The following is an 18,255-nucleotide window of genomic DNA, read 5'->3' as shown; positions in this document are numbered from 1 at the left end:
AGTAGGTCGGGTACCCATGGAATAGTAGGTCGGGCACCCATGGAATAGTAGGTCGGGTACCCATGGAATAGTAGGTCGGGTACCCATGGAATAGTAGGTCAGGCACCCATGGAATAGAAGGTCGGGTACCCATGGAATAGTAGGTCGGGCACCCATGGAATAGTAGGTCGGGCACCCATGGAATAGTAGGTCGGGCACCCATGGAATAGTAGGTCGGGCACCCATGGAATAGTAGGTCGGGCAGCCATGGAATAGTAGGTCTGGCACCAATGGAATAGTAGGTCGGGTACCCATAGAATATGGGTTGATCCCCCAATACCTGGTTGATCCTCCTCGGGAGGGACATCAGGTCCATGGAGATGTCACTTCCAGTCCCAGGGTTGGGTAGTAGGTAACCCTATTGTGGGTGCATTTGGGTAGCGGGTCTGAGTAGGGGACATAGCGGGGTGGTGTGGCTTGGGTTGCAGGTCAGCAGGTCCGAGTCAGGAACAGGCCTTCCCAACCAGCGCAGGACTCTACTTTAGCTTACTGCCACATGGGGCTGATTCTTAGTCTGCGGATAAAAGCAGGCTGAGAATCAGCCGATAGAGTAGCTTTCACTTTATCCTTAGTCTTTGTCACTGAGGTAGCCCAGGTGCAAACACATGGAGCAGATTTTGGCACCAAAACCCATGAGTATGCATTTTTCTGCCAAAATCTGCTTTGTGTGTCTGCACCCTGGCTGACACACAGAGCACACAGCATAGGGGCTAATTCATGGCCTGCCGATAAACACAGGCAGAGAATTAGCCCCATGTGGCAGTAGCCTTAGGGCCAACGCTTGATTCATTCTGTTGGCCTAGACCTGTTAAGCACAAGTGCAGTAGGAGCCCTGTACTAAATATGAGGCAAGACAGGGCTCCCTTGTTCCCAAGCATCCCTTAGGGTGAAGACACACGGAGCTACTAATAGCAGCTACTTTTTCACGGCTACTAAACTCCAGAAAATCCCCTGCCATAGACAATACTGAGAATTGCCTCTGCTTAAATACACATAGAGACAATTATCTGTAAATGATCAGCATTGTCTATTTTAGGGTGAAGACACACAGAGCTACTAGTAGCAGATACTTGTTGTGGCTACTAAAATAGATCATAATTGTCTCTATGTGTGTTTTAGCAGAGGCAGTTCTCAGTATTGTCTATGGCAGGGGATTTTCTGACATTTAGTAGCTGTGATAAGTAGCTGCTACTAGTAGCTCTGTTTAATTGTGCCAACAGTCATTCCACTCTCCCACATATCAACAATGCAGCTTTTTTTTTGCCAAAATGACCATGACAATGCAGGCGCCTGTTAAACAGCGTGTAGCCATAAGCCCAGGGCTCCCTGGCCCGCTGTACTTTGCACTTGTGCGTTTCTCCCCATAGTGGGTTGATCAAGCGCATTGGCACGCCACACAGGTTGTGAATTATGCTTAGTATACAGACTTCTCAGGAACACTGAGTGCTGATAGGGTTGCCAGCATTTAATTGGGGACACTGGGCTGAACCCATCCCTTCTCCATGCTACAACCCATAGACTCTTATCGTGACACCCATTGCTGGCAAGTCTCCTTCCATAGCCGTAAATAAGTTCATTTTAATCATCTTGGCCTTGATTATAAAATAAATACCATCTTATTTTCTCCTGAGCGTGTTACAGCTTGCATGAATTGCACCATCAAAGCCTTCGGTTTTATTGTTTACAGGACACTTGATAATAGATATTTACTTTAACTGATATGTGGCATGTGTACACAAAATGCGCTTTTGTATAAAGACGCGTTTCACAGCGACATAATTACTACCTTTGTTTCTACTTTCCACATTTCTTTTCTGATGACATTCTACATAAAGCTATACAGCAGTGCTGACCAGGGCCGCCATTAATCATTGTGTCCAATTAAAAACATTTGTATGCATGTTCACTTCGCTAATGACCCAGTCATGTCCTATTATGCGCAAGGGGACCCTGGAATCAGAGCCAGGCCAAACTTTTCAAGTGCCTTAAGGTCCCCAAGGGACCGATTTGGCAGCTTATCGGCCTGTGTAGGGGCAGACAGCCCTGCTCGTCATATTCCCCCTGCTTCCACTCTCTAATGGTGGCCATACCCGATATTCCCACCTAAAGATGGCTGATATCAGGCTAATTTGGTAGAATTAGACTGGCAGGCGTAGGCATAGGACATAGGCCGATATGACAGAAAATCAAACCTGCCTGATCAAGATCTGGCAAATTTTAGGCCAGATGTGTGTTGGGTAGGCCCATCGGGGGTTCCCATACACGAGCAGATAAGCTGCCAAATTGATCTAAAGGACCCAAATCGGCAGCTGAAATCTGCCCGTGTATGGCCACCTTACCAGTGCTCATTAAATGTCTCCTATATTCTTCCTACTTAATGAGCAGGGATTGGGGGCCAGGGGAGGAGTGACAGCTACAGAGAGGACAGAAGGGCCACAACTCAGGGTTGGCAGGCAGTAAATGTACATCTGGCACCCCCCAACTTTTGTTCCCTAGATATGTGCCTCGTCTTCCTACCCCTAGTTGTGACCCTGCTTGAGCTGCAAGTGGGACTGCCATCGGGGGGAGAGGGGTTACTGTTGTGCCATGCCCGGTGAAATCTGCTTTGGAAGGGGGCCAAATTGTAAAAGGTATGTACCTAAAAAAATGTACCTAAAAACCCAACATTAATTCTCAATTTTACCTATTTATATAGACTGCTTATTATAGAGTAACATTAGCTGTTTATATTGAGAGCTATCTACTGAATTATATCAGCGTCTCCAAGCTTTCAGCAGTGGTTTGACTGGTTATTGGGCCCCACAGCAATCATTGGGCCCCAGCGCTTATGCAATGTACATAAAGTTTGCAAAACTTTCAAATAACGAATAAACTCCACTAACTTCCAATTAAAAGACTGAACTATTAGCACATTATTTTGACTATTGTAATGATCAACTACTGACGAGTCATTCGGCCCCAACACACGACCAGCACTGGAAGGGCAATGACACGCAGGAAGACTTGTTGCCTGCAGTAGTGAATTTTTAACACAGGCAACAAATCTCCCTGTGGGTCATTGCCCTGAGGCCATGGAACAGAATAAGGAGCTGACTATGATATCAACATCACTTCATACATTTCGTCTGAGCAGGGTGAAACCGGCAATTTGTAGACTGCAGCAAATGCCAAAGGTGCCATAAACAGTCACTATTTTCTACTACTTTGGGCCTCTGTGTACTAGAAATGCCAGAGCATATTAGGAACATCAGTTCCAGACCTGCAACTTAAGGTGGATATACATAGGCAGATTTAAGCTGCTGATTTGGGCCCTTCAGACCGGATCGGTATCTTATCTGCATGGGGCCCTCTGACAGGCCTCTCCGACCGATATCTGGTCAAAAATTCGACAAATATTGATCGGGCAGGCTTTATTTTTCTGTAAGATCAAGGACTGCTCGTTGATGTGCTCCTCGATCTGACTTTTTAGATCCCCTTCATTGCAATGCGATTGTTGGCCCTAGGGCCATTCCATCACATTAGTGTGACATTGCCCACCCAAGGTGGGGATGTGGGGAAAAGATTGCAACCTCACAAAAAAAAAAGCCAATCTTACCATGTATGGCCACCTTTAGTCCAAAGAAGGGAACAATATTCTATCCCATTCCTGGCTACCATGGCACAGAGTTATATTACTGTGCCAAAATGTATTGGCAATACAAAGAAGAAAACAACAAGGACAAGAGGAAGGAGGAAACTTTGCACGACGAAGCGATGCAAAGGGCTTTGTACCAGCGACTCCTATTGCTGTATTTTGGAGCGGTTAGTCAACCATGATAGGTGAAATCTATTGCAGGCAACTAAACTGCTCCGTGGGCCCATAGCCTAAATGCCAGAAAATCCCCTGCCATAGACAATACTGAGAACTAACTCTGTTAAAACACACATAGAGATAATTATCAGTAAATGATCAGCATTGTCTATTTTAGTAGCAGTAACAAGTAGCTGCTACTATTAGCTCCGTGTGGCTTCATTCTAAGGGTAAAGACACACAGAGGTACTAGTAGTGTCTACTAAAATAGACAATGCTGATCATTTACTGATAATTGTCCCTACGTGTGTTTTAGCAGAGGCAATTCTCAGTATTGTCTATGGCAGGGGATTTTCTGGCATGTGAGTAGCTGTGACAAGTAGCTGCTAGCAATTAGCTCTGTGTGTCTTCACCCTTTACTTCACCATTAACCCTTCACTTTAAAGTCAGAAATCTGGAGGGGGAGACAATGGGTGAAGACACACGGAGCTATTAGTAGCAGTTACTTGTTGTGACTACTAAAAAAAACAATGCTGATCATTTACTGATAACTGTCTCTATGTGTGTTTTAGCTGAGGCAATTCTCAGTATTGTCTATGGCAGGGTATTTTCTGGAGTCTAGTAGCTTTGAAAAAGTAGCTGCTACTAGTAGCCCAGTGTGTCTTCACCCTATGGTTTATGTTTGCAAAGAGAAGGCTGATACAAGGGATACAGAGGGCAGACAACTCAGATAACACTACTACCTACCTGCTGTCAGTGTTCAACATTCCCATCAAATCAGTCATCCAAGAAAAGGCTGATACCAGGGATACAGAGGGCAAATGACTGAGATAACATAACTAACTACCTACTGTCAATGTTCATCAAACTTATCATATCAGCTATCCAGATTGATAGGGAAAGTATGCATCATGCCATAAGAAGCCAAAACAGCAGGGAGGGCGCAGCAAAGGGACTCAGTACACAGGTAAAGGCAGAAGTTGGTAACATAGGGGCAAGATATAATGAAAATAGTACAGTTACAGCTACTATTAGCTTTGCACTCCATGAGGTGACTCTGAAACGGGAATGCTCTTGGAATGTTGTTTGGTTCCTGTGTCACCCAGTTCTACTATTAATATATCTGCTGGGTGCATGCATCACAATACAACAGTGGCATAAAAACTAGACATATACACATTTTAACCATTTAAGTAACTAGCCCCACTAATGAGTGCAAAACATTTATTCAGTAATACTGCTATCAATATCTTGCTTGTCTTATTCTATGTCTTTACATACTTTGCCTTTATACATACCTTGATATAGATGGCTATGTCTGGTTCTTCTGTCTCATTGTCAACTGCATCCTCATATTGTGTGTTATTGTTCAGTTGTCCAGACGGGTCTAGCAGGCGAGTGTGGAGCCCCAGGGGAGCTATGTACTCACGGGGAGATGATGGGTTTGAAGATTGTCTGAAATAGTTGGTGAGTGGAGATTTCGGGGTGCCGGGGGAGGTTGGAGTGGTAGAATAGACAGGTGATGGTAAGTCATCATTCAACTGCATTTGGCCAAGAGGTAATGGTGGTCTTGCATTCAAACCATTTTCCTTCACCCCATCTTCATCTTCTGCCCCAAGCTGAGAGGATGGTGTTGCTGATGATGCTCCGCTCCGGGGTGTTTCTGGACTCGTGTCCATACTGTCTGGACTGCTAAGATTGGAGTAGTTGGCCTCGCCTGCCCACTCTGTGGGAAAGGTGGATTCATAAATGGACTCCTCCATGGTTTAAAGGTGTAGGTAGAAACCCAGAGGCAGCGAGTGAGGATACCTGAGGCAGAGAATAAAGCAGGTGATTGCTGCAGTTAATAGTTAATTGACACAACAGAGACGGTGTAGCAGGCTACAAATGTGATAGAACCCAAAAAATGTGCAGCAAAGGTCTCCCAGAGTTACCTTGGTTATTCTGTAAGCAGAAGGAATAATAATTCACCAGCCGTGCCTACAGCAGCAGAGATCAGTGGGGAGAAAGGGCAGCAAGCAGAGCTCAATACAGACTATGCCCAGGGGTGGGGACTCCACCAAGAGGTGTGGTGCTGACAAATAACACTTTGCATAGGAGCTGTGTGGCTCTCCAGCATTACTGAACCTGTCCCTTACCTGCGTGGCAAATATATATATATATAAATATATACTTAAATGAGTGGTGCTTCTTTATTACACACTATGGTGCTTATTGGCTCATGTAGGGCTGTATGTGACGGGGTACCCTCCCACCCACTCCGCTCCACAGGCAGGGGAATTTTTCAGCATTTCTCTTATATATATATATATACACAGGTATTGGACCTGTTATCCAGAATGCTCGGGACCTGGGGCTTTCCGGATAAGGGATCTTTCCATAATTTGGATCTCCATACCTTAAGTCTGCTAAAAAAAATAATTTAAACATGAATTAAAACCAATTGCCTCCAATAAGGATGAATTATTTCTTAGTTTGAAACAAGTACAGGTACTGTGTTATTATTACAGAGAAAAGGGAATCATTTAACCATTAAATAAACCCAATAGGATTGTTCTGCCCCCAATAAGGGGTAATTATATCTTAGTTGGGATCAAGTACAGGTACTGTTTTATTATTACAGAGAAAAGGGAATCATTTAACCATGAAATAAACCCAATAGGGCTGTTCTGCCCCCAATAAGGGGTAATTATATCTTAGTTGGGATCAAGTACAGGTATTGTTTTATTATTACAGAGAAAAGGGAATCATTTAACCATTAAATAAACCCAATAGGGCTGTTCTGCCCCAATATGGGGTAATTATATCTTAGTTGGGATCAAGTACAGGTACTGTTTTATTATTACAGAGAAAAGGGAATCATTTAACCATTAAATAAACCCAATAGGGCGGTTCTGCCCCAATAAGGGGTAATTATATCTTAGTTGGGATCAAGTACAGGTACTGTTTTATTATTACAGGGAAAAAGGAAATCATTTTTAAAAATTATAATCTTTTGCTTATAATGGAGTCTATGGGAGATGGGCTTTCCGTAATTCGGAACTTTCTGAATAATGGGTTTCCGGATAACAGATCCCATACCTGTATATATATATATAGCCACCTATAGGATGCTGCCCTAAAGCTGCCACCCTAGGCACTGGCATAAGGGTTTTCCCTATACACGGCCCTGGGCTCATACTCCAGTTAGACCGTGGCGTTGATTAATAAAATACTATACTTTGATATTTTTTTTCCCAATAAATCAATACATTTGTCAACTTTGATTCGTGTGTCAGTTTTTAGAATGAGTTTGACTGATCTGAGCTAATATTATTCTGCTCTTTGTGCTAAAAGTGCTCAGTGTAGATCAATAGCAGCGCCGGTCACTATTCAAATCCCTGCTGCCCGATGCAAATTGCATATGGGGGAAAGGATTATCCGCATTAGATATTAGGGCTATGACACACAGAGCTACTTAGTAGCAGCTACTTTCCACGGCTACTAAACACCATAAAATCCCCTGCCATAGACAATACTGAGAATTGCCCCTGCTAAAACACATGTAGAGACAATTATCAGTAAAAGATCGGCACTGTCAATTTTAGTAGCTGTGCCAAGTAGCTCTGTGTGTCTTCACCCTCAAGGTCCCCATACACGGTCCAATTCTAGCTGCCGATATCGGTCCCTTAGACTGTTTCGGCAGCTTATCGGCCTGTGTAGGGGCACCAACGGGCCTGCCCGACCGACATCTGGCCTGAAATGGGCCAGATATCAATCGGGCAGTTTAAAAACTCGGGGATCACATCGGCTCATTGATTCAGTCGCCAAACCGACTGCGTCCCTTACGTCGTTTTAATTTGATTGTTTGGACCCAGGGCCAAATGACCGAATTAGCCTAAATTCGCCCACCCGTAGGTGGGGATATCGGGAGAAGATCCGTTCGCTTGGCGACCTCGCCAAGCGAGCGGATCTTAATGTGTATGGGCACCTTAAATGTCAGAAAATACCCTGCCATAGACAATACTGAGAACTGTCAATGCTACAGTACACATAGAGACAATTATCAGTTTTGTCCATTTTGTAGCTGCAACAAGAAACTGGCTACAAGTATCTCCGTGTGTCATTGCCCTTAGATCTCGATGGCTCTGTAACATTTACTGAACTATGTCGAACCCCCACCAGGTGTAATCTGTGGCTCACAGCACGAGCGTGTTGGCTACAGCACAAACAAATAAATTGATAAATATATTAGCAACTCCAAGAAATAATAACAAAAAGCATTTCTGAAATATAGTGAATTGTTTTAATAGCAGCAGTGTGCATTAAATGGCAGTTAGTTAAAGGGCAAGGAAAGTGAGAAATCACTGTCACTGACAATGACAAGGAGGTGCTGAAGGAAATGATTACATGTGATCACTGACCCCCTGTTCCTACACCCTAGGCACGTGGGGTGACTGGTGAAAACTGCTGGTGCAAAGGCTTCATTGCCCTCACCCAGGGCCAAAGCTAGAGGTAGGCAGATAGAAGAGGTAGGTGCTTAGCGCCACCCCCATTGCTGTACCCAAGCACATACCTTTTCTGCCTACCCCTAAGTCCGGCCCTGCAGATTTTGTTCACCTACCTGGTGCTCCTCTTCATTGCTAACTTTAATGACCCACCATATTTAGCCGCTTTCCAATAGGTCTTTTGACAGACTAGGTGGCATTGGAGAGGGCCATTGGGAATTGGGAAGCAGCTGAAGATGAGTTTGCTGCTCTGTTCCTCCAGACCCACCAATCTGAGAAACAAGGCAAATCTTCACGTGTATGGGCACCTTTAGGTCGCAGGCAGGGAGGTCAAGCAGAAGAGCTCAACCCAAACCCACCCATGACCCGAAAATGTTGTGCAGAGGTCAGACCAAACCCGCCCAACCTGTGGGTAAACCTGGCCCACACATTACTACTGGGCAGGGTGCCTGGCAAATAGGTGATTTTCACTTTTCTTTACCTTTAATTCCTAAGAATTTACAAATAAAACATGAATTAGTAAGTAATTATAAAATATTTGTGTTTGAATGGGAAAGGTACTGCAGTTGCCAGCATCGAGACCAGCAGGTTTCTCCGATTACTCGGGTAGAACCGACACCAATGCCAATGATTTAGCATTTTATGTATCACCGATTCCAGGCCGGTCAGCCTATCTGGAGAAGTTCCAATGCCAATGCAACTGGAATGTGATAGTCAACAAATCTGTTAGATGCAGTGATTTGCGCAAACAGATACCCTGGGAAAGTCATTGATTTTATAGTCTTTGTGATAATAAAAACAGGTGTATAATAATGTTGCAGGATGATAAACGCCTAATTTGGTGCCATATTAGATTAGGTATCATTGCAGATAGGTAAAATGAAACAAAAGCACTTGTTAGAAATGTTTAAATAAAACTCATTAGTTCATTATTAGACTGCAATTAATGCTCCACCTGCCCTGGCTGTCCAACACTACTACACGTAAACGTGCCATTACACCTTCAGATCCGCTCACTTGGCTTAGCTGCCAAATCGGTCTAAGAGACCCATATCGGCAGCTAGAATCGGCCCATGTATGGGAACCTTAACAGCAGTGACCCCCAACCAGTGGCACCATGTTGCTCCCCAACCCCTTGGGTGTTGCTCTCAGTGTCCCCAAACCAGGGAGTTATTTTTGAATTCCTGACTTGGGGGCAAGTTTTGGTTGAATAAAAACAAGATTACTCCCAAATAAAGCCCCTGTAAGCTGATAGGGTGCATAGAGGCTGCCTAATAGCCAATCACAGCCCTTTTTGGCACCTCTATGAAGTATTTTTACATTTGACTGTTGCTAATGAGTAAGAAAGGTTGGGGACCCCTGTGTTACCGAAATCATGGGCAAAAACATGGGAGCTGAAGTCATGTAAATCAAACCCAAATCCAACGTTTTGGGTCTGGAATGGTTATCCCCTATATATAGAAACACTGTTAGAGAGCCTTTTGAAATTATCTGGTTATCTGGTTGCTAGGATCCAAATTACCTTAGCAACTGGAAAGTGGTTTGAATGAGAGACTGGTATATGAATAGGGGAGGACCTGAACAAAAAAATAAATGATAAAGAGTGACATGAACAATAAAACTGTAGCCTCACAGAGCAATAGTTTTCTGGCTGCCGGGGTCAGTGACCCCCATTTGAAAGCTGCAAAAAGTCAGCAGAAGAAGGAAATAAAAAAAAAAGAAAAAAATTAACTAAAGAAGACTAACTGAAAAGTTGCTTAGAACTGCCCATTCTATAACATACTAAATGTAAACTTAAATGTGAACCACCCCTTTAAATTAAATATCTATTCAGGCTTGACCTTCAAGGTGTTGGAAACTACAACTCCCAGCATCCTCAGTGAATGGATGGCTGAGGCTCACCAGAAGAAATCTGGGGACTGCTGTACCTGTGTGACTTTTGTTGCGTATTGATATCCTTAAGTGTAACTTAACAGTTCATGATAACAATCTCTAGTCATGAAACCTCTTATGGACCTTGGAACCACATTATGTTTAATTATTGCTATTATGCAGCAATGGAATAAATATACAACTCCCTGTTGTTGTTATGCCAATGTTCCCGACCTTGAATACTGCTAATCTTCAAAATAAGAAACTGGTTAAATAGTAATAGCCTCAAGCAGCTCAGCCTTAGCAAACACCAAAGCCTCTGTTATCAGTCTTATATAAAAATATTAGGCATAATAATGTAAATGAAAGAAGACGTTTAGGAGAGAGACCCAGTTCATCAAGTTTAAATTCTTTAAACTGCTACACATTATGTGAGTTGACATATGGCTTTTAAATTCAGCCTTTCCAAACACCCATAAATGAGCCCAGAGGTGAACTGACAGATTCAACAGAAGAGCTTCCACTTAGTACAGGTATAGGAATCTCTTATCCAGAAACCAGTTATCCAGAAAGCTCCCTTTAGATTTATTTCCCTTTTCTCTGTAATAATAAAACAGTACCTGTACTTGATCCCAACTAAGATATAATTACCCCTTATTGGGGGCAGAACAGCCCTATTGGGTTTATTTAATGGTTAAATGATTCCCTTTTCTCTGTAATAATAAAACAGTATCTGTACTTGATCCCAACTAAGATATAATTACCCCTTATTGGGGGCAGAACAGCCCTATTGGGTTTATTTCATGGTTAAATGATTCCCTTTTCTCTGTAATAATAAAACAGTACCTGTACTTGATCCCAACTAAGATATAATTACCCCTTATTGGGGGCAGAACAGCCCTATTGGGTTTATTTAATGGTTAAATGATTCCCTTTTCTCTGTAATAATAAAACAGTACCTGTACTTGACCCCAACTAAGATATAATTACCCCTTATTGGGGCAGAACAGCCCTATTGGGTTTATTTAATGGTTAAATGATTCCCTTTTCTCTGTAATAATAAAACAGTACCTGTACTTGACCCCAACTAAGATATAATTACCCCTTATTGGGGGCAGAACAATCCTACTGGAAATCATTTTTAAAAATTTGAATTATTTGCTTATAATGGATTCTATGGGAGATGGCCTTTCCGTAATTCGGAACTTTCTGGATAATGGGTTTCCGGATAAGTGATCCCATACCTGTACATACATACACCTGTCTGGTTTTGAACCAGAGAGTCTAGTTTTTAAATGGGCTGTCCAAAACTGCCTATCCTGGTTTCATAGGTCTGAAACCTAAACCAAACCCTGCAACACTTAAAATGAAGCCAATCAATGCCTAACATATCACAACAATGGCCTCTGATGCCATCAATCAGCCCCCCCAATTGTCATCACCCCCCCCCCCAACATCACCAGCTCCTCTTCTGACATTATTTATCCCACCCCTGTCCGGATCATTATTCACCTAATTTCAATCAGTAATCTGCTTCACTTTTTGGATCCAGTAAGTATTTGTTGACTTGAATAAAGTGTCCTAAAAAGGTTCAACTCAACTTATGCTCTAGCCCAGTGATCCCCAACCAGTGGCTCGGGGCCCCATGTTGCTCACCAACCCCTTGGATGTTGCTCCCAGTGCCCCCAAACCAGGTAATTCGGAGGCTTGGTTGAATAAAAATAAGACTTCCTACCAAACAAAGCCCCCTGTAAGCTGATAGTGTGCATAGAGGCCCCTAATAGCCAATCACAGCCCTTATTTGTCTCCTCCATTAACTTTTATGGTGCTTGTGTTGCTCTCCAGGTCTTTATACACTTGACTGTGGCTCACGAGTAAAGGCCCCCATACACGGGCCGATAGTAGCTGCTGATATGGGTCCCTTGGACCGACTCGGCAGCTTATCTGCCCGTGTAGGGGCAGAAACGAGCGGGCTGGCTGACCGATATCTGGCCTGAAATTGGCCAGATATCGATCGGCCAGGTTAAAAGATTTAGTTGGATCGGGGGCCGCATCGGCTCGTTGATGCGGTCCCCGAACCGACTGCCCCATTGCCGCCTACATAATGGGACAAATGACCGGATTATTTTTTTTTCTAACTTCAAGCTCCCCGATATCGCCCACCCGTAGGTGGGGATATCGGGGGAAGATCCGCTCGCTTGGCGATCTCGCCAAGCGAGCGGATCTTACCGTGTATGGGGACCTTAAGAAAGGTTGGGGATCCCTGCTCTAGCCTCACTTACTAAGTTACTATTTTGATAAAAGAAGGATCTTAGCCCTTCAATATCAGTCATCTCACAATTTGTTTACAATAGTTTAACCCCCATTTGTCCCTCTATGCTGCCTTCATCAGAATTACACACACTCTATTACATGACACAGCCATCACTTCTTTTGGTCTCTATAGTAATCAATATGTCCACAAATTAACACTCTGAGCTTCCCTTAAGGCACATACTGGGACTTAAACAATAGAGCCCCCATTAGGTGGGGGGAAAACATTTCCAATGGTCAAACTGGCCAAAATGATGAAAAAGAATAAAGAAGGACCGTGCCTGTTTCACTGAGGAGCAATGAAGTGAGGTGATGTCCCGACAGAAAACCATCCTTAGTCAATAATCAAACTGCTTTGTGGTGCCTTAAACCATATGCCCTTCGCTGACTTCTGTTTAACGTATAACCTGCCCTGCTTGGCCTCATTATCTCCCTTACTGGATCGGAGTCGCAAGAAAAGGATTAACCAAACTATCTGAAGCCTGTGCTGGCTAATCATTTCCCTACTGGGAGCTTCTAGTCACTATCAGCAGAAATACAGTCATTAATATGTGAAGGTGCTGAGTTAATGTACAAGACATTTACACACTTGGGGCAATTCCACACAGTGTGGTATCAGGAGTTTTACCTGTGCATTTTTGGAAGAGATTTGCATGAAACTAGAGGGGTTATTTACAACCATAAGTGCAAAGTGCAATTTCAGACACAACTGCCCTGGTTTTAACCCAGAATGCTGAGTTTTCCCAGACACAACTGCACTGAAAATGTTAGTAGTGCCATCGGTCTTGACCGGTGAGTCGACCGATATCAGCAGCTTCCTGAGATATCGGTCGACTTGCCGACTTGCCATACACGCACCGAATATCGTACGAAACGAGGTTTCGTACGATATTATCGGTGCATGTATGGCCAGCTTTAGTCTGCTACATGGCAGCTAGCAGAGGGAACCTTGGAGCTACCGCCATCTTCAATGTAGTACTAGTTCCAGGGCCCCCTTGCATCCGCAAGGAGGCAGAAGGGATATACTGAAAAATTCAACCCAACCTGATGCTCCCAACCCGAACCCAACCTGGCTTCTGCCCTGTATTTATAGACCCATGCCCGACCTGCCCCACAATGACGTCACAAAAGGGGCATGGCAGGCACGCACCTATAAATTCAGAAGGCGCAGGCCGGCAGTGTTAAGTTGTGGGCGGGGAGGGTGAGTGGAAGCGGTCAACCCGAACCCGCCCGCGAATCGCAAATGATGTGCCGAGGTCAGCACAAACCCGCCCAACCCGCAGGTATCGGGCCAGCTTACATATCACTAACACACTGGTGCTGAACAGCACTATACAGAAGTACATGTGTTTTTGGACAAAGTACCATTAATAAATGGCTTTATATGTACAACGGCTGCATCCATTTTTTGTACAACCACAATTGCAGTTGCACTCGTAAATGAGCCCTTAGAAGTTATTCCCAGCTGGAGCATGAAAATCACAGAGATCCCACCTAGCCAATGCCCCCGAGCTTGTTTTTTTGCCAAATCCCAGGATTTTATACAGATTCTGATAAAAGATAATTATTCAGCTGAACCAGTTGCAAACTATTCACATCTCTGGATAACTGAATTTGATATTTTTTTCTTTTTAGAGATGATACTTTTTTCAAATCTGAATATACAAATTAGGTACAGGTATGGGACCCCTTATCCAGAAACCGATTATCCAGAAAGTTCCAAATTATGGAAAGGCCATCTCCCATAGACTACACTGTAATCAAATAATTCAGATTTTTAAAAATGGTTACCTTTTTCTCTGTAATAACAAAACGTTGCCTTGTACTTGATCCCAACTAAGATATAATTACCCCTAATTGGGGGCAGAACAACCCTATTGGGTTTATTTCATGGTTAAATGATTCCCTTTTCTCTGTAATAATAAAACAGTACCTGTACTTGATCCCAACTAAGATATAATGGCCCCTTATTGGGGGCAGAACAGCCCTATTGGGTTTATTTAATGGTTAAATGATTCCCTTTTCTCTGTAATAATAAAACAGTACCTGTACTTGATCCCAACTAAGATATAATGGCCCCTTATTGGGGGCAGAACAGCCCTATTGGGTTTATTTAATGGTTAAATGATTCCCTTTTCTCTGTAATAATAAAACAGTACCTGTACTTGATCCCAACTAAGATATAATTACCCCTTATTGGGGGCAGAACAACCCTATTGGGTTTTTTAATGGTTAAATGATTCCCTTTTCTCTGTAATAATAAAACAGTACCTGTACTTGATCCCAACTAAGATATAATTACCCCTTATTGGGGGCAGAACAGTCCTATTGGGTTTAATTAATGGTTAAATGATTGCCTTTTCTCTGTAATAATAAAACAGTACCTGTACTTGATCCCATCTAAGATATAATTACCCCTTATTGGGGGCAGAACAGCCCTATTGGGTTTATTTAATGGTTAAATGATTCCCTTTTCTCTGTAATAATAAAACAGTACCTGTACTTGATCCCAACTAAGATATAATTACCCCTTATTGGGGACAGAACAGCCCTATTGGGTTTATTTAATGGTTAAATGATTCCCTTTTCTCTGTAATAATAAAACAGTACCTGTACTTGATCCCAACTAAGATATAATTACCCCTTATTGGGGGCAGAACAGCCCTATTGGGTTTATTTAATGGTTAAATGATTCCCTTTTCTCTGTAATAATAAAACAGTACCTGTACTTGATCCCAACTAAGATATAATTACCCCTTATTGAAGGCAAAAAAATACTATTGGGTTTAATTACTGTTTAGACTGAAGGTAGGAGATCCGAATTACAGAAAGACCCTTTATCCGGAAAACCCCAGGTCCCGAGCATTCTGGATAACGGGTCCCATACCTGTATAGGTATTAGGTATACAAATCAGTATTTGCCCAAATCTAGGAATTTGTATCCCTACTACATATATGTGAGTCAGGTGACTGTACTTTGCACTGGGGATTCCGCACAATTATCTGCTGCAATGGAAATGCCACATAGAGCAGTGTTTCTACTTATCTCTTTAAAGAGATACTGTCATGAGTTTTATGGTATACTTTTTATTTCTAAATGACACTGTTTACATAGCAAACAGTGTCATATTCTTGAACCAACAAATGTATTTGTAGCTGTAATATTGGTGTGTAGGCGCCATCTCAGTGCATTGTGCCTGAGTCTGAGCTTTCAGCCAGTGCTACTCATTAGAACTGCTTTCAGCTAACCTATTGTTTCTCCTACTCCCATGTAACTGGAGGAGTCCCAAGCCGGACCTTGATTTCTTACTATTGAGTGCTATTCTGATACCTACTGGGAGCTGCTATCTTGCTCCCTTCCCGTTGTTCTGCTGATCGGCTGCTGGGGGTGAGGGGGGGGGATATCATTCCAACTTGCAGCGCAGCAGTAAAGTGTGCCTGAAGTTTATCAGAGCACAGGTCACATGGCTGTGGCACCCTGAGAAATGAAGAATATGGCTAGCCCCATGGGAAAACAGATTACAATGCAGGATTCTGCTGGAGAAGCTCTTTTAACTGATGTTTTCCCATGACAGTGTTCCTTTAACTACATGTCCTGAACCTACACAGAGTAGCAGTAAGCAGAGTTAGGTACCCACAAGAGCTGTCATTAATAGGATGCAGTTAATGTATTCACATGGGGAAGATGAAAGGAGAACCAATCAAAGGAATGGTAATATGATGGGAACACACAGCATTTTGGTCTGTGGATTTGTATTATAAAGGATCCACTCCAGAACATCAATCTTGTTTATTAAACAGAAGATGTTTTACCATTTCAAATCAGATAAAACAGTTATGGAAACAATAAATAATGCACATTAAAGGGATCCAAGCACTATTTCTAACAAAAATATGTATCTCATCACCACGACTCAGTTGCCGGGGAGTGACCACTGTCTTCTCAAAACTGCAGATTGTTGGCAGCACAAACCAGGGTTACTTATATGCACTGGAAGCTGAGTTGCTGCTGTAACTAATACAAGCAAGCTAAGCCCTCCTATGCATCTCAGTTGGGTTCAACTTAAAGTTTTGACTTGGCATTTGTAAAATTTCTTGTGGAAGGAGAAAACTACTATAGGCACCATCTCTCCCTACTATACCTGCTATCCCACAGCCCCAGTCCCTTCCCAGAGGCTATTATCCCCCCACTGCTACTATAGGCACCATCTCTCCCTACTATACATGCTATCCCACAGCCCCAGTCCCTTCCCAGAGGCTATTATCCCCCCACTGCTACTATAGGCACCATCTCTCCCTACTATACCTGCTATCCACAGCCCCAGTCCCTTCCCAGAGGCTATTATCCCCCCACTGCTACTATAGGCACCATCTCTCCCTACTATACCTGCTATCCCACAGCCCCAGTCCCTTCCCAGAGGCTATTATCCCCCCACTGCTACTATAGGCACCATCTCTCCCTACTATACCTGCTATCCCACAGCCCCAGTCCCTTCCCAGAGGCTATTATCCCACTGCTACTATAGGCACCATCTCTCCCTACTATACCTGCTATCCCACAGCCCCAGTCCCTTCCCAGAGGCTATTATCCCCCCACTGCTACTATAGGCACCATCTCTCCCTACTATACCTGCTATCCCACAGCCCCAGTCCCTTCCCACAGGCTATTATCCCACTGCTACTATAGGCACCATCTCTCCCTACTATACCTGCTATCCCACAGCCCCAGCCCCTCCCCAGAGGCTATTATCCCCCCACTGCTACTATAGGCACCATCTCTCCCTACTATACCTGCTATCCCACAGCCCCAGTCCCTTCCCAGAGGCTATTATCCCCCCACTGCTACTATAGGCACCATCTCTCCCTACTATACCTACTGTCACCTTTGGAAGCCCTTTTAGGGGGCAGCAAACGAGCACCTATAGATAAATAATTTTAATGCTCTGACTGGGATAAGGGGACAGCATCATCTCATTTGAAAGAGACAAATTTCCTGCAACTGATCCATTATTTCAGCTCTTAAAAGATACTAGAGCAGCTTAGTAACCTGCCACAGACTGCCGCCCAAGGCAACATTTCCATCTTGTCTGAGAGCAGAAGCAGCAGTTTTCAATTGCCCCATTAACTTTACCTTAAATGCAAACTATGGGTTACAGAGGACTGGGCTGTTGTTGCCAAAAACTGACCAGACCCACAAACCCTGGTGCTAAATGGCAGTCACAACGCACCACTAGGCAAGCACACACCAACCGCCTTTACATTTATTAAAATTGGAGACAAACGCCTCCGGAGATGTTGCACATAGTAATGAATCAGAGCTTTGCTTTTGTTTTCTAAATAGTAGGTGACCACTCAAATCTAATTGCTGATTGGTTGCTGTGGGCAACATTAGCGGTGATGTTTGTCTCCAATGTTAATAAATACACCCCTACAACAATTCCACACACCACTGTGCCCCATTGGAAGGGAGGTCTTGGTGCTGCCACTGGTGCTGCTAAAATGGAATTACCCAAATATTCTCTGACAACCTTACTGACAATCCAAGCAGACTGGGGTCCTTATCTTGGGGTTAAATAAAAATACCTACCTGCAACTTCCACATCCACTGTTACTAGTGGGGCTTTTCCAAACCAAATATCCTTTCTGGCGCCCCCTAATGGCCACCATGCTGGTACCTTCCATGTAATGAGAGCTGACAAATGGGAAGCAGAATAGCGCTTATGTTTTCAGCCACTAGGGGGCGCAGATTCCGCC

The 18,255-nt window shown here is 43.5% G+C and overlaps 1 protein-coding gene across 1 annotated transcript in view; it reads right to left on the bottom strand.

Annotated features, from left to right (window-relative positions):
• The window catches only part of clic5 (chloride intracellular channel 5), a 63,172-nt gene extending 57,334 nt beyond the window's left edge, over nt 1-5,838 (bottom strand). Inside the window, exons 1-2 of the mRNA XM_012970309.2 lie at nt 5,764-5,838; nt 5,128-5,638 (exon numbers count right to left, since the gene is read on the bottom strand). Of these exons, the coding sequence (XP_012825763.1) occupies nt 5,128-5,592 (465 nt within the window). The 5' untranslated portion in view covers nt 5,593-5,638; nt 5,764-5,838. The remainder of the gene's footprint in view (nt 1-5,127; nt 5,639-5,763) is intronic.
• Between the last annotated feature and the right edge of the window lie 12,417 nt (nt 5,839-18,255).

The sequence above is a fragment of the Xenopus tropicalis genome, chromosome 5 (assembly GCF_000004195.4).
Source record: "Xenopus tropicalis strain Nigerian chromosome 5, UCB_Xtro_10.0, whole genome shotgun sequence".
Classification (NCBI taxonomy): domain Eukaryota; kingdom Metazoa; phylum Chordata; class Amphibia; order Anura; family Pipidae; genus Xenopus; species Xenopus tropicalis.
The sequence above is the reverse complement of the archived record's forward strand: the minus strand, read 5'-3'. Positions and strand labels throughout refer to the sequence as shown.